Genomic DNA, 13,766 nt, shown 5'->3' with positions numbered 1-13,766 from the left:
ATTTAATCCCCAGGCTCTAAGTTTGTGTGTTTATTTAATCTGAGAACTGAAGGCTGGTTGAGATGTTCTGCTCTTATTGCTATTTTTTAGTACTTCCAAGTGTTTGAAAGCCATGAGTCAGTTTTCATAAATGTATCAGGCCCCTTTGTGTGGGGATGGGGGTGATTCCCAGTGTGTGTCCCTGGCATGCATTTAACTTTACCTGCTCAGATTTTGTCTGCATCTGCAGGGATAGGAACTTCTTCACTTCTTAATTAAGTGAAGTCCTTCATAACGAGGTGCTTCCAGTTGGAGGAACCTTGCAAAAGTTTCAAGTATTTGGCTTGGATTAGCATTGCTTAGCATGGTAGTGCTGATTCCTCTAAGATTTCTTTTTACAAATTCCCTAATTCCATGATACAGGCAGCACCGCAGAGGGGAAAAATGTTCTTTTTTTTCCTGTCTGTTTCTGCAGGTATGTTGTTCTTTGCACTTAAGTACCAGCACTGCTAAGGCCATCTTACAGAGCAAATTCAGTTTGCCCTGTTCAATGTCAGGGTCAAGCGAGCTGCCTCAGCATTATGTCCTCTGTATATACAGGTGCAGGCCACAGCTGCCATGCAGAGGTGTTGCTTCAGGTGTTCCAGTAAGGATGGGTCACTTCATCTCAAAGATTGTTTGAATATATATGTGTTAAGAGTATGTACTGCTGTTTTTTTTTACATTCTTCACTAAATCTTCTAATCCCATGGGTTGGAGCTTTGGGTACTGACATGTCTGCTAGAGTCTTCAGGTGTTCAGCCCTTTTCTTGTTGCTGTCCAGTAATCAGTCTGCTGGTTTTGTTCAGTCATTGTGTCTCAATGTTCTGTACTGTGCTTCTCAGGCAGAACGTGCACTTGGCAGTCCATGCAGAGAACTTCAAGTCTGAAATTGTCAGCGTGAAAGAGATGCGAGATATCTGGTCGTGGATCCCAGAGCGCTTTGCACTTTGCCAACCCCTCTTGCTTTTCACCACCTTGGAACATGGCTGTAGTCTGAGCAGGTAATGACAGCTTTCCCTGCACTTCTTTAGGGCAGAAAAGAGCAATTAATGAGCTGCTGACTGGATGGGTGTAGTCAAGCTGTCTGAAAAACAGTCAGTGATGGAACATAAATGTGGCAAATTCCTCTTGGCTTCAGCATTTGACCAGGATGTCTCATTCTCCAGAGCGTGGAGAACCATTTTAATATGTCCCCAACCAATTGGACAGGTCAAACATGCATCAGTTCAGAACGTACTGCTCTGAGACTGGTTCATTCTCCACTGGTTATAAATGATTTAAATTGGTGGCTGCTCTTTAGGCTCTTTTGAGGGATTAGTTTGAATGTAATTATCCCGAGGGAAGTAAGGGAAGTGAAAACTGGTGGCTCCCTTACAGTTTCTTTCTGTCCATGATTCTGATTGTTATTGTTAAAGTGGGATAAAACAGACATGAGTTCTACTTGCTCTTGACACGTGAGACTGTAATCATATAGCTCCTAATAATTACTTCCACTCTGAAATTGAGATAGTGAGCTGTCCCAGCACCATGAGGAAAAGTGAAAACAACAGAAACAAGTAAAAATACATCATAATGGTTTGGTATGAAGACACACAGCACTGAAGCAGAGAGAGTCATCTGCCCTCAGGATGCAACTTGCTTTCCATTGCCTTATGTAAAATGCTGCTGTTGTCATAGCTGGGCTTATTCTAAGGGAGCACAAACAGCTCTGCAAACAGCTGACTAGAGGAGAGCTGCTTCATAGCTTGTTTGGACTCAGCTGTGTTATTTGTGATGGATGGTAGAAAGCATTCAGCATATTCTTAAGCTTCAGATGATTTTTTTTTTTGCCATGCCATCAGCTGAAGGAGGAGGTGGTGCTTAACGTGAAGGTGGAAATGAGCTGCAGTTGGTGATGGTTGTTGAGTGCTTATTGTTTGTGCTTCGCACCTCAGGTTCTATTCTCACAGTGAGGGACATGAGCCTACTCTTGTTCTCATCAAGACCACAGCAAAAGAGGTGAGTGAGGTAAAAGGGAACTGAAGAAATTCGGTTTTGAGCAGTTGTGTTGCAATACAACACTCCATGCAGCAGTTTTGAATAAACTGGAGAAACAGGGAGCCTGGAATTGCTCTGGTGTCAGGATTTTCTGTTTGTTTTTTAACAATTGCATGCTTTAATTTATTCTGCTTGTTGTTTATGGGACTTAGATGTTCTTGGGTAAGTCTTGTAAACTAGGTTTTGGTCTGCTGTTCTTCGTAAGTAACGGGGGATGATGGACTGTAGCTACACACTGAGCTCTTGGACAGACTCTTAGTTACAGAATCAGAAGGAGATGCTGTGGAAACTTGTGGTTCATGGAGGATATTTTCATTTTCTCCAGGACCCGAGGAGAGAAAGTAGCAGAAATTGTATGGTATGAATTATAGTGGACTAAATAATGTGAAAACAAACACATTAGTTTTTTTGCATGGTTATTAAAAAAAAAAAGCTTAAAACAAGAAAGTTTCCCAGAACCTCAGAAGGGCTGCACATAAATAGCTTGTGTAATGAGTGTTCTCTCATCTACCATGCATGAGTTGCAAAAGTTGTGTGTAATGTGAAGCTGTAGGTACAGCCTGTAGGTTTGTATTTCTGCTTGTTTCCCCAAAATGGCTGCCCCATGAAGCAAGCCCCTCACTGCATGATTTTCACATCTAGCTAATGCTAGTGATTGTTTCATAGCTGTGTATGGCAGTCCCAGACCTGTGCTGACAAACCAATGGTTTATATGATGTCCGTTATATCTAAAGAGAAGCAGGAGAATAGAAAAGGCATTATTTTGCTTCTTGTCCTCTCCAGTTTTGTGAAGTGATGCTGTTTGGACAGTGCAGTTAGTTTCCTACCTCTCAAACAAAAAGAAAGCCCAGATGGAAACAGGGAGAAGCATGGGGTTTTCTGTTTGGTTGGTTGTTGGAAGTGTGTGTGTGTGTGTGTGTGTGTGTTTTTGCTGAGGGTCACATTCACCCTTTATTCCAATGTTTATCTTTGTGTTTTGCAAAGAAGAAAACTAACCTTCCCATTTTCTGGCTCTAGTGAACTTTGGATACATCAGATCCAATGACATTCTGGGGTATTTGTTGACTTCATTCACGTGCTTTACCTGATTAACAAAACTGTTCTTCAGAACTTTTGTCCTAGGAGCTCTGCTTGTAATGCTGGCAGAGTCTAAATAGCAAGTGAATGACTGTTCAACCATAGCACTGAGAACATGGTGCATTGCTTTGATGGTGTTCTTAGACCTTTGCTGTTTGGTCTGTCTCCCCTTGGTAGGAATGCTCATTGCTGGTACTGAGAAACCCTTCTAGTGCAAATGGGGGAATCCACAGAAAAATTCAGCCATGTAAGGCTGTCCTGTTCCTTATGGCAAGCTACTGAGCTCCGTGCTGTTTGAACAGGCTGCTCTAAATGTTGGAGCTAGTTTTAAAATCAGTCTAGCTGAGCCAGTTTTACCTATAGCTTGTTATGGGGAGGACTGAAGGCTGCTGTGTGCTAGCAGAGGATAGTCAGCCAGAACTGCTTATACTGTGACTTTGGATGCTGAAAGGATGAAGTAATGGAAGGATTTTACAAGTCTGGGGTCATTTGTGTTCTGGTCACTGGGGAGATATTGGAACATTTCTCCTTTAAGGCCTTAGAGATGTAAAATAATGTATGAAACGTTCAGTATTTGTAGGCTGCTCCCCAGCAGATTAAAGCAGTTTAAATCTATCTTTAGATATAAGTACTTGTGCTGCCTTAATCCACTGATGTAAAGCTTTTGAATATCAAAGCTTCAGTTCCGGACTCTGCAGCGTTGCTCTCAGTTGTTGAAACACACTTTGTTGTTCCTGACCTTGCTGTTCACACCCTGCTCTTCAGGTCTGCGGTGCTTACCTGTCCACCGACTGGAGCGAGCGCAGGCGAGGTGGGAACAAGCTGAGTTTCTTTGGAACTGGGGAGTGCTTTGTGTTCAGGGTGAGTATGGTTTCCTTGCTCCTGCCCTGCAGGAAGGTGTGTACTGTACTGGTGGGACTCACTCACGCTTCCCTTGCAGTGGAGGAGGCTGGATTAATTACCTCTGGTTCTTAATGCCTGCCGAGCGCTTGAGATTGGGTGGAGGAAAAGGAAAGAACTTCTCAGTTCTGTGCTGAGCCTTTTTTGCCCAGTGCTCAGAGTTCTTTTTCACAAGTTTTATTAAAGTAACTTGGGAACAACTGCATTGTTTTTTTCAATCACTTAAAAAGCAAAGACATAAAGAAAAGGAACAATATCCAACCTAAACAACAGTTTGGTTCTATCTTTACCCTTGATGGTGTGGGTGGGATCCTGAGGGGCTTGAGTGTTGTTTTCCCTGCAGAGCTCTCAGCACTGTTATTGCTCACCAATAGTAAGTTGTGTTTTTCTCCTCACCTGCATAGCTGCAACCAGAAGTGGAACGCTACGAGTGGGTGATCATAAAGCACCCGGAATTGGCTGCAAGTGGTTCTGAGCCAGAAAATCATGCCTCGCCAGCTTCCAACACCCTCTCCTTCAGAGGCACCCCTTCAGACCCATCAGATCGCCTTTCTCCCTTCTTATCAGCTCGGCACTTCAACTTACCATCCAAAACAGCTTCCATGTTCATGGCTGGCAGCTGTGAATGCATCATTATAGGTAAGTCAGTGTGAGAATTTGAGTGTATATTCCACACCAGCTCTTATCACTCCTAATAGATGAGAGAGTCTCATTTATTTACCACATACGCACCTCAGTATTATTAGTACTGTTAGTATTATTGTTTGGAGAGAAAAGTTGCCAAAACATGCTATTAAACAACAAAAGCTTTCCTTGGGAAACTTGCATAATGTGCATTTTAAGTAAGATCTTTGATAGTAACTTGCAGCTTTGAGCACAGCAGTACCTTCATCCTGCATGGTGATGAGAAGTAGCTCTTGAAGAGGAACTTAGTTTGCACTGAGGACTTTGACTCATAGGGTGGAATGTGAAAGACATTCTTTCTTCTGGCACTGTATTAGATCTGTGATGATGCTGGCTTTGGTGAAAGCCTGCTTAGTAAAGTTACAGATACAGAACTGTAGTTGTCCTTCTTCCAGAAAGCTTGACTTGACACACATTAGGAGTGCAACTAACCCCATGATTTAAACAATACCATCAAATGCTTGCTGATCTTCCACTTAGCAGCACATGCACTAGTCAGCCATGAGTTGGGCTGCTTCGCTATGAGCTGGGCTTGTGAAATGCAAATCTAATTGAATTGGAAAGCACTGATAATTACAGATCACAGGTATTTGAGACATCTTACCTGTTCACCGCAGGTAGTAATAAAAGAAATACAAGTTTGAGCAGTAGATACTTAGAAATGAGTGTAATCCAGCTGTAGACAAGACTTTCTGCCCATTTAGATGCCCTTCAGAAGGTTTCTGTAGCTTACACAGTTGCTGTATGGGCAGTTGGGAAATCTTTCATTTTCCTAGCACATTTGTCTCTAAATCTGTTTTGCTCTACTGCATCTCTGGCCCTGTGAATATTGGCAAAGAGACACAGATAATCAAAATGCAGTTTGCTTTGATGTGTTTAATCATGATTAAGAATACCAGGCCAGTACTGTTCGTCTCCTAGCTTTGATTTTGATTGCTAAGTTTCCTCAGTTTTTCTTTACAGAGGGAAAATGTGCAGTTGGGATGGATTATCCAGCATGAAAGACAGGTCTTAAAGGCAGGAAGCTGAGTCAGTTTTCTTGTTCTTAAGCAATTGCATCTATTTTAAAAACCTTATTCTGATACTGTCACTGAAAAGCAATGAATTTGAGCTTATTCAATTATACCTGAAGACAACAAGCAAGCATCACTTAGGACGTGGATGTCCAACCTTTTGGCTTGCCAGGGCCTCATTGAGGGAAGAAAAATTGTTTTGGGCCACCGTTGCATCATCTTCTATTAATTTTCTGAGTCTCCCTTTCTTTTTATTACAACCCCTGCTGGGTGCCATCAGCAGCTGTACCATATACGTTGCCGAAGGTTAAAGAAAATCACTTCAGTGTATTTATTTATTTCTTTTACTGCTTCATACAAATCAAGACATTGGGTTGTGTCTTTTAATGGCACCAAAGCAGCCATTGCTTCAGTGACGTGATGGTTGTTACCAATAATAAAAATGGCAAGTTGAGTCATATCTATAGCATCAAAACCTTCATGTCATCAAAGCACAGCACTGGAAGTGAGCAGCTTTAGTCTCTAAATTTCTTCCAGTAGATTTTGCTGCTGCTTTGGTTTGCCCAGCTACAGCCTGGTGAGGCAAACCAGTGTTAGGAAATTCTGTGCTTTTTATCAGGACAGATTACATCTGCCACACTTTTTCCACACGTTGCCTCATGAACTCCCCATGGTTTTGTAAATGGTTTTGTGTGTGTGTTGTGCCAAATTCTGCACTTTGTTTCATAAAGAATAGAAAATAACAGACATTCACAAGCCACGCAATATTTGCTGATACATTACAATAAGCTTCAAGAGTCCTTCAAAGCAGGATTTCTCCTAATACTCATCTGTCTTGTTCACCTGTAAGCTTAGGTGCCTGCTTCCTCATCTTTGCACCATTTTCTCCCTGAAAAATCAATTAGGAACAAGAAGCTCAACTTGTATTTTAGTGCTTTGAGAGTCAGCATTGGAAGAGATTTATTTGTCCAATAATAAACCATCAGCTAGTTTCTTCAATGGCATTGCACTGCTAGATAGGATGTCCTCAGACCAGTACTCAACTGGTGCATTTAAAAAAAAACACAACCCCAACCATGCACAAAAGTTAATAAAAGCAATGAGTTTCAAGGCTAAACTGACTGTTCCTAAGCACACAGTGGTTCCAATTATCATCCATACATACTTTTCCTTGCTTCTCAGACCTGCAGTGGCATCTTTCTCTTCAGTTGAATTGAATTCTGCCATAGAACAAGCTTTTATAGCAGAATCTGTTTGAGTTATACTTTAAAAAGATGTTTAAATAAGACTTTTCTTCATTTCTGCTATTCTGGCCTTATGAAGAATTCCTTGATATTCATCGAATTTGGCAGCATGTGTTGTCACATGATGTGTTTTCAAACTGTAATCTTTGAAAACTGACATGATTTCCTTGCAGTTATGTGTAGTGACTTATTTGTCTGAACAAAAAAGTACTCATCTGTTTGTTTTTGTGGAGCTCTCTCCTGTTGGACATGCCTGATTTAGGGCTTCTGGTGTTTAAGTCAGCTTGTGTAACAGTTTCTCACCCTAAGACACGCAAAGACAGCTTTAAACTCGGGATTTTCTCTTCCCAGGAGGCGGTGATGGCCAGGCTCTTTACCTCGATGCAGACCTGAACCATGGAAGGACCAGCCACTGCAACACTTTCAACAATCAACCGCTGTGTTCCGAAAGCTTCCAGATCTCTGTCTTGGAGGTGTGGGGCTTCAGGGACACCATGAATGGCTGACATGACTGTTGTTATTCAACTAGATTTCAGTTCTGGTAGGATTCCCAAGGCAAGTTGTAATGCAGGAGCCAAGTTAGAGCATAATTCCCACTGGACTCAGTGTTCCTTAATAATTACTAAGCAGTGCACCTGAATGCAGGGCTTAGTTGTGTTTACTCTTATTTAAGACTGGTGAAAGTGATGTACTCATTTCACTCCTTAGCTTGGAACCCCGAGAGACCCAGTGTGGCTGGCTTCAGGTGTTGATGTTAGGCAGAAGTGAAAACAATGTTATTTCAAACAATCCTAAATGCATACAAGTCTGTATCAGAGGACAATTCTGCAGTTCAGCACAATTCCTCAGAGGTGCTGATCTGGCTGAGGTGTACTGTAGAGCATCTGGCCCAAGCCACCAATATCAACTGTTCATTTATAGCAACATTAGAGACCTCAGATTTGGCATAGGGCAGTAGTTCATAAAGCCATTGCCCCAGTGTAAACAGATATTTTGCAGACAAATCATGAGTACCACTGATGTACCATCAGTACTGTTTTAGGAGTCAACTATGAAGGCACTGTGAGTGCTAGTTCCCCTTCTGCTCGTACCTGAGTCCTTGATACATTCCAGTTGCATCTCTTTGTGGAGGCTGCCTCTGAAGAGGGCATCCAGACTGGACAGTGATATCTCAGAGGCTTGATTTTTGTTTACATTCCTATTCCATATCAGTATAATAGCTGAGACAGGCTCAAGTTTCAGGCAGCTGAAAGCACAAGATCGTATAGAGTGCTTAGACTTCTTTGTAATTGAATTGTTTATGGAAGCTGAAATGGAGCATTAGAAGTATGAATATAGTGCAGATATCACTAAATGTTTAGGGAATTAGGCACTGGGGTACAGAAGCTTAATGCACCCTCCTTGAGTAAATGGAGGAATGTGGGAGGGAAATATGCACTCCCAGAGTAATGCTGCACAGAATAAGTTTCCCAGGAGAACTCTAGGTGACATTTGATCCATATCACAAGGAAAGAAGAAAGTGCTGGTGGCTTTTTCGGCTGTTTAATCCAACATCTGTATTGGAGTGGGGAAAACACAATTACTACTTGCACATGAAGTCCATAAAGGGTAACACTAAAAATTTACAGTGATAAAAATATCACTTGGGCTGGACAGGGTCAATCAGGTTGATCTGTTGGCTTGTACAGCTTGCTAGCAAAGAAAATACCATGTGTCTTTGCTGCTTGCAGGGTGTATGAGCAAACTTAGCAAAAATGTGAATTGGTTTCAAAAAGCCATTTTGAATTTTTTTTTTCAGAATAATTCCTTGGAATACTTGACTGCATATACAAATCTAAGATGTCATCTTTGGCCCCATATATATTTTCCAATTACATTATTTCTCATACTGCGTATTCTTTTCGTAGATTTACTGTAAGCTTGATTGAACTGGAGGGGCTGGTGTAGTTCAGCTGTAGATATTAATGGGAAGGGTCTCGACAATCATATCTGGTTTTGATAAATAGTGGCTCATGCCTTTTTTTTTCAAAGCTGGCAGTATCATGTTGCACTTGGTAGCATCCCATCATCTTCCTGTGTCAATTTAGCTGGAAAACATACTGCATTTAGTAGGATCTCTTAAACAGAGGTGGGATTTCTTAACTTGGTCCATATCTCCTTTTTTGAGCTCATCTTTGAAGTGCCCTTGCAAGAGAATGATAACATGTTGTTCAGCTTTGTTAAGCTGTCAGAAATTCCCTAGAGCTGCGTGTTGGCAGGTTTGTGGGACTTCAGAATTGCTATCAAAATAACAAATAGGTTTTTCTGTGCAGAATTATTCCCACTGGTGGTGACTTTTTGTCTCTTTCCATCCCCATTGGATGCAACTATGTCAGCAAGGCCTGAGTGCCACTTTGTAAGCCATATCTACAAAACACTGTTCCTTTCCCCGCTCTGTTGCTAATATGCAGAGATGGGATATTTGAGCAAATGAGAGCAGCTTCTGGTCCGTCTGGTGGAGATGCTCAAGAGCCCCTCTTGGGTAAATTCTCAGGATGGCCAGCCAGTCTTTGGCATCCCCTCAAGGACCACATGACACTGAGTGACAGCTTTGCACACCGTCCCATGGCACAGCCTGAGCTGTGACCTGTACAGGTCTGCAGTGCCATTTTGGGCAGGTAGGTGTGCTGGCAGGTGATTTTTCCTTCTGTTCATTACTCGTATCAATCCTGAGACATGTATTGCAGCAGTGATTTTAGTCTGTTGTAGCATTCTCCTTTTGCAGACATCCTGCAATGTAGTGTTGCCTTTGAATAGCCTGAATAAGCGAGAGACTGCAGTAGTCTAACAAGATGCATTATACAAAGCTCTGTATCTTCACACATTCCTTTAGTTCAGTAAAAATTGTTTCTTTTCCAGTGCAAACCCTTGGGTAGTTGTCATTATAGTTGTGAGGCATCCTTGAGGAGCTGTATTGTGAGTTGGCTTTCTTTGCAGTAGCAGAGAGGCATTTTTTTGTCCCTGTAGATAATGATTGTCACCGTCCATGTGTGTATCAGCAGCCCAAGTGATTGAGCCAACAGTTGATGTGTTAACATGCAAAACCCTCCAGATAGGCTACAAACAAATGGCTTTCTAAGAAAACGGGTACAGCGGGCACCTTCCCCACAGAAGGTTAAAGCTATCTGAAGTACCCCGGCTGCAGAGTGGTTTTGATTCCGTTACAGCTGATGCTGTGTGCCCTCCTGCCTGCTTGTAGTCCTGCTGCTTTCAGTGACAGCAGGAATGCGGCTGTCACTGCAGGAACTGTTTGTGAAGATGCAGAGCTGAAGGCTGAGCATTGGCTGCCACGGTTCTTTGGGAGCAGTTTGCTTTCCTGGGGAGCTGGTTTTGTTTTGTAATTCTCTATTGAAGGCAGGAAAGAACAAAAACTCCTGACACTAGGAACTTGCATGTATTTGTGAAGGGCACCGAAGTTGTTTCCAGGCCACGGGAACTGTTTCCAGCTGCTAGCCAGACTGGACAGTCTTCTTTACAGTATCCACAAGCTGCCATTCCTGCACTTGACATACTTTGTTTTCTGATGAAGGATGTATAAGGCAGGAGGAAGGGAGGAAAACTTCAACTTCCTCCATGTTGCGATAACTGAAGACAAACTAAGGGGCAGACAGTACTGCTCTCTGAAGAGTTGAACATTAATGCCAATAAGAAAGCTGTGTTTTGCCATGGGAGAAGTGGCGCTTACATATCAATCAACTGCTATTTGTGTGCATGCATTGAAGTTTTGTTCTTTCTCCTTTGAAATATGTCCACGTTTTTGATGGGGGGTGAGCTGACCGTGCAGTCACTGTCACAAAGCTGATGGCACAGTGAGTGGGGACCGAGAGCTCTGCTGCAGCCATGGCCCTGCAGGAGCTCAGCTGCTGCAGCCAGCACCTGGAGCACAACTGAGGGGCAGATGGGAGGCTCAGGAACCTCACTCACAGCCCGGGGTGCCCTTCTGCCAGCGCTGCTGTCGTGGGTATTGCACTGAACTGTTCAGAGCTGAGATGAGCGTGTTCTTGGGTGATGTGCTGCCAAATTGGTGTCCAGCTCTACTCTTGAAATTGCTGCCCTGCATCGATGCTGTTTTTGTCACCGTGCAGAATCTTGGATTGTATTAAAAGGCGTTGGACTGTGGAAGTGTCTGACCTCATCCTTCAGCATAGCTGTCTCTGGGTTTGTTATTCCTGTAGATCTCGTAGCAAATGATCTGGTAAAACTGAGAAATAAACCATTGAATATGTTCTTTCTCACGTGAACTCTTCACTGCAGTGAGATGCTGCACTGACTCCTGCTGAGATCTGGTGCCAAACTAACTGACAGATAACATGAGGCTGGAGAACTCTGAGATGAGCAGCCTTCCCTTGGCCAGGGCTGAGTGCTTGGCCCCAACCCTGTGTTGAAAACAGACCAGACCAACCAGCAGTGCTGCTCACATGCAAAGGATGCAGTGCCATCATCGAGCAGAGCAGGGTTTTGAGTGAGATGCCTGGCAGGCAGGAGGAAAAGAAGCACAACATAAGGGCTTCCTGTGCTTTGTATGTGGGTATTTCCAAAAGCAAGGCTGTGGTCTGAGGTAATGCAGTGTGAAAAAGAGTTTACTGAACTTGCAGAAACTGTTCAGGCTATTTCTGTGCCTGCTGTTCGCTGCAGGGAAAGCCCGTGGCCAGCAGAGGTTCCCCTTTGATTCATCGTGGTTAGGAAAAGCCATTCCTTCACCCTCCATCACAAACAGAACCAATTTTACAGTCCCAAAATTGAGTAAACTCAGATCATCAGAGTACTTTTTTTTTTTTATAATAGAAATAAGGGCTGGGTAAAGGGGTAAGCAGGAGGTTTTCTACAGATAAGCTCACTTCTGGAAATCACGTTTAAGCATTAAACTCCATAACTCTCGATTTTACAACTGCATTAAAGATCTTATGCCTACTAACAAGGTGCTGTGCAGCAGGATGGGACGAGCTGAGCAATGTGGGCTGCTGGCTCAGGACTTTGCATCTGCTTTGAAGTATGTGGCCGTGGACATGAGAGGAGAATGGAATGCTTGATTGCATCAAGCAGTGGGAGGGTGTGGTGGGGTGGGATTCATCTCTCCTGGGCCCCTTGGCTCTGCTGTCTGAGGCTGCTTTTCAGCCTCTGTGATGGTCTGATCAGTGAAACTGAGCCCATCCTTCAGCTGGGTGATGTCTGAGGGCATTTGGCCTCTGTTCTGCTTGTACCTCTTGAGCAAACGCAGATAAGGCTCCAGCAGTGAATGCACTGTCCCTGACCCTGCACACGTGCCTTCCTGTTGCTGACTCAGCTTTGGTTCTGTTTGTTGGTGATTCACCTCCCTCTTTATGGCTGAGGTGTCCTCCCAGAGCTGTGCCCTCCATCTGCCATTGACTGGTTTTTTAGTGGTCTTGGAGCCTTCCTGATCCCTCACAGCCACCAGGTAAGGAGCCAGCCTGGAAAAGCCCCATGCAGAGGGGATCGAGTGCTTGGGCCACATCACCCCTCCAGCCACAGGAGTTGGATTCTCTGTGCCGTAAACAGAAGCCCAAAGCCTGACCTCTGCCTGTGTCTGTCTGTCCCCACACGGCTCTGCCAGCCATGACTCGTGCTGTCCTGCTGGCCGCAGCTGGCACAGGGCGTTCCTCTTCTCCAAGTGCTTCTCATCGTGCTGAAATCCTGCTTCCTTCCAGGCCCTCTGCGTTAACGTGAAGACCCACATCTGCCTCCCCCCATGGAGAAGCTCCTTGCTGTGCTGCTGAGATTGCTTCAGGCCCCTTTCCAGAACCAACACCTGGGCTCTGAGCATACCATGGGTTGATGGACTCATCCTGCTGGTGCTCTGGCTGTCAGCACTCCACAGCTCACAGTGCAGCCAGTTTGCTTGCTTGCTGTGAGTCTTGCAGAGCACCAACCTGTCCTCCCTTCAGGAGAGCTTTGGGGCTGAGACTTCAGAAGTGCCTTCAGCATCCATTTACTGGGCTGTGCAGGATGGGATGTCCAGGCTGGCACTGTGTTCCTTGGGCTCCTGCGTGCAGAACTATGAGTGCCCCATAGAGCAGCTCCTGGGCAGCATCAGGGCTGCTCTACCTACCCAAGCAGCACTGTGCTGGCAGCTATGGGTTTTGCTGAAACAATGCCTGCAGGTTTCCTTCTGGCTTTGCCAGGTTTCAGCAGTTCCAGGTGCTGACTTACGCTGTACCTCTAAGAATCTGCCATATTTTATTTTCTTTTACCAACTGCCATGACCAATCACAACTGATGCCACATCTCAAGTTCCTGGCTGCTCAGCTGTAGCTCCTAACTTACAGTGCCATCGTTTGGGGCAAGTAAAGGAGAAGGATCTCTTAAAGCCTGAGCTGTGCTGGGGCTGTGCTGCTGTTACCTGTTTTCAGTGCTGGCTGCAGGAGGAGCAGCTCAGCCTCCTGCACTGCACACACTGCTCAGGGAAGGCTGCAAGTGTTGCTGAAGTTGTGGGTCTTCCTGGTACAGCTTCCTTCTCTAAGGGGCCCTATCACTGTGGTGTGCAGAAATTGCAGAAGTGGAAATCAGGGAGGGGAATAACTGACTGGAAGAGGAAACGTGATGGTGATGCATTTGACGCAGCCTAGAGGGAAGTATGGATGAGCGCAAAGGTTTCTGAAGGGAGAGGCAAAGCCCCTCTCACCCCAGACAGCCCTGACAGGTCCAGAGCTCTGTTCTGTGCAGGGTGCTGCTCTGTATGGAAAGGGAGCTGTGCCCTCCTTGGGGTCCTGCCCTGCCCATGGGGGTCTCCAGC

General features: G+C 44.4%; 1 protein-coding gene across 10 annotated transcripts in view; it reads left to right on the top strand.

Annotated features, from left to right (window-relative positions):
* The window catches only part of TBC1D24 (TBC1 domain family member 24), a 28,062-nt gene extending 16,303 nt beyond the window's left edge, over positions 1–11,759 (top strand). For 9 of the 10 annotated variants that reach the window (XM_090151245.1, XM_031595387.2, XM_031595389.2 and 6 more), the window contains 5 exons: positions 864–1,022; positions 1,956–2,019; positions 3,901–3,996; positions 4,440–4,674; positions 7,328–11,759. In XM_090151245.1, coding sequence (XP_090007371.1) covers positions 864–1,022; positions 1,956–2,019; positions 3,901–3,996; positions 4,440–4,674; positions 7,328–7,482 — 709 coding nt within the window. In that variant the 3' untranslated portion in view covers positions 7,483–11,759. The remainder of the gene's footprint in view (positions 1–863; positions 1,023–1,955; positions 2,020–3,900; positions 3,997–4,439; positions 4,675–7,327) is intronic. The other variant, XM_031595393.2, reaches the window with a different exon arrangement.
* The last annotated feature ends 2,007 nt before the right edge of the window (positions 11,760–13,766 follow it).

The sequence above is a fragment of the Phasianus colchicus genome, chromosome 16 (genome assembly GCF_987193195.1).
Source record: "Phasianus colchicus chromosome 16, bPhaCol1.hap1.1, whole genome shotgun sequence".
In the NCBI taxonomy this organism is placed as follows: Eukaryota; Metazoa; Chordata; class Aves; order Galliformes; family Phasianidae; genus Phasianus; species Phasianus colchicus.
Note: the sequence above shows the minus strand (reverse complement) of the source record. Positions and strands in the feature narration are given on the sequence as shown.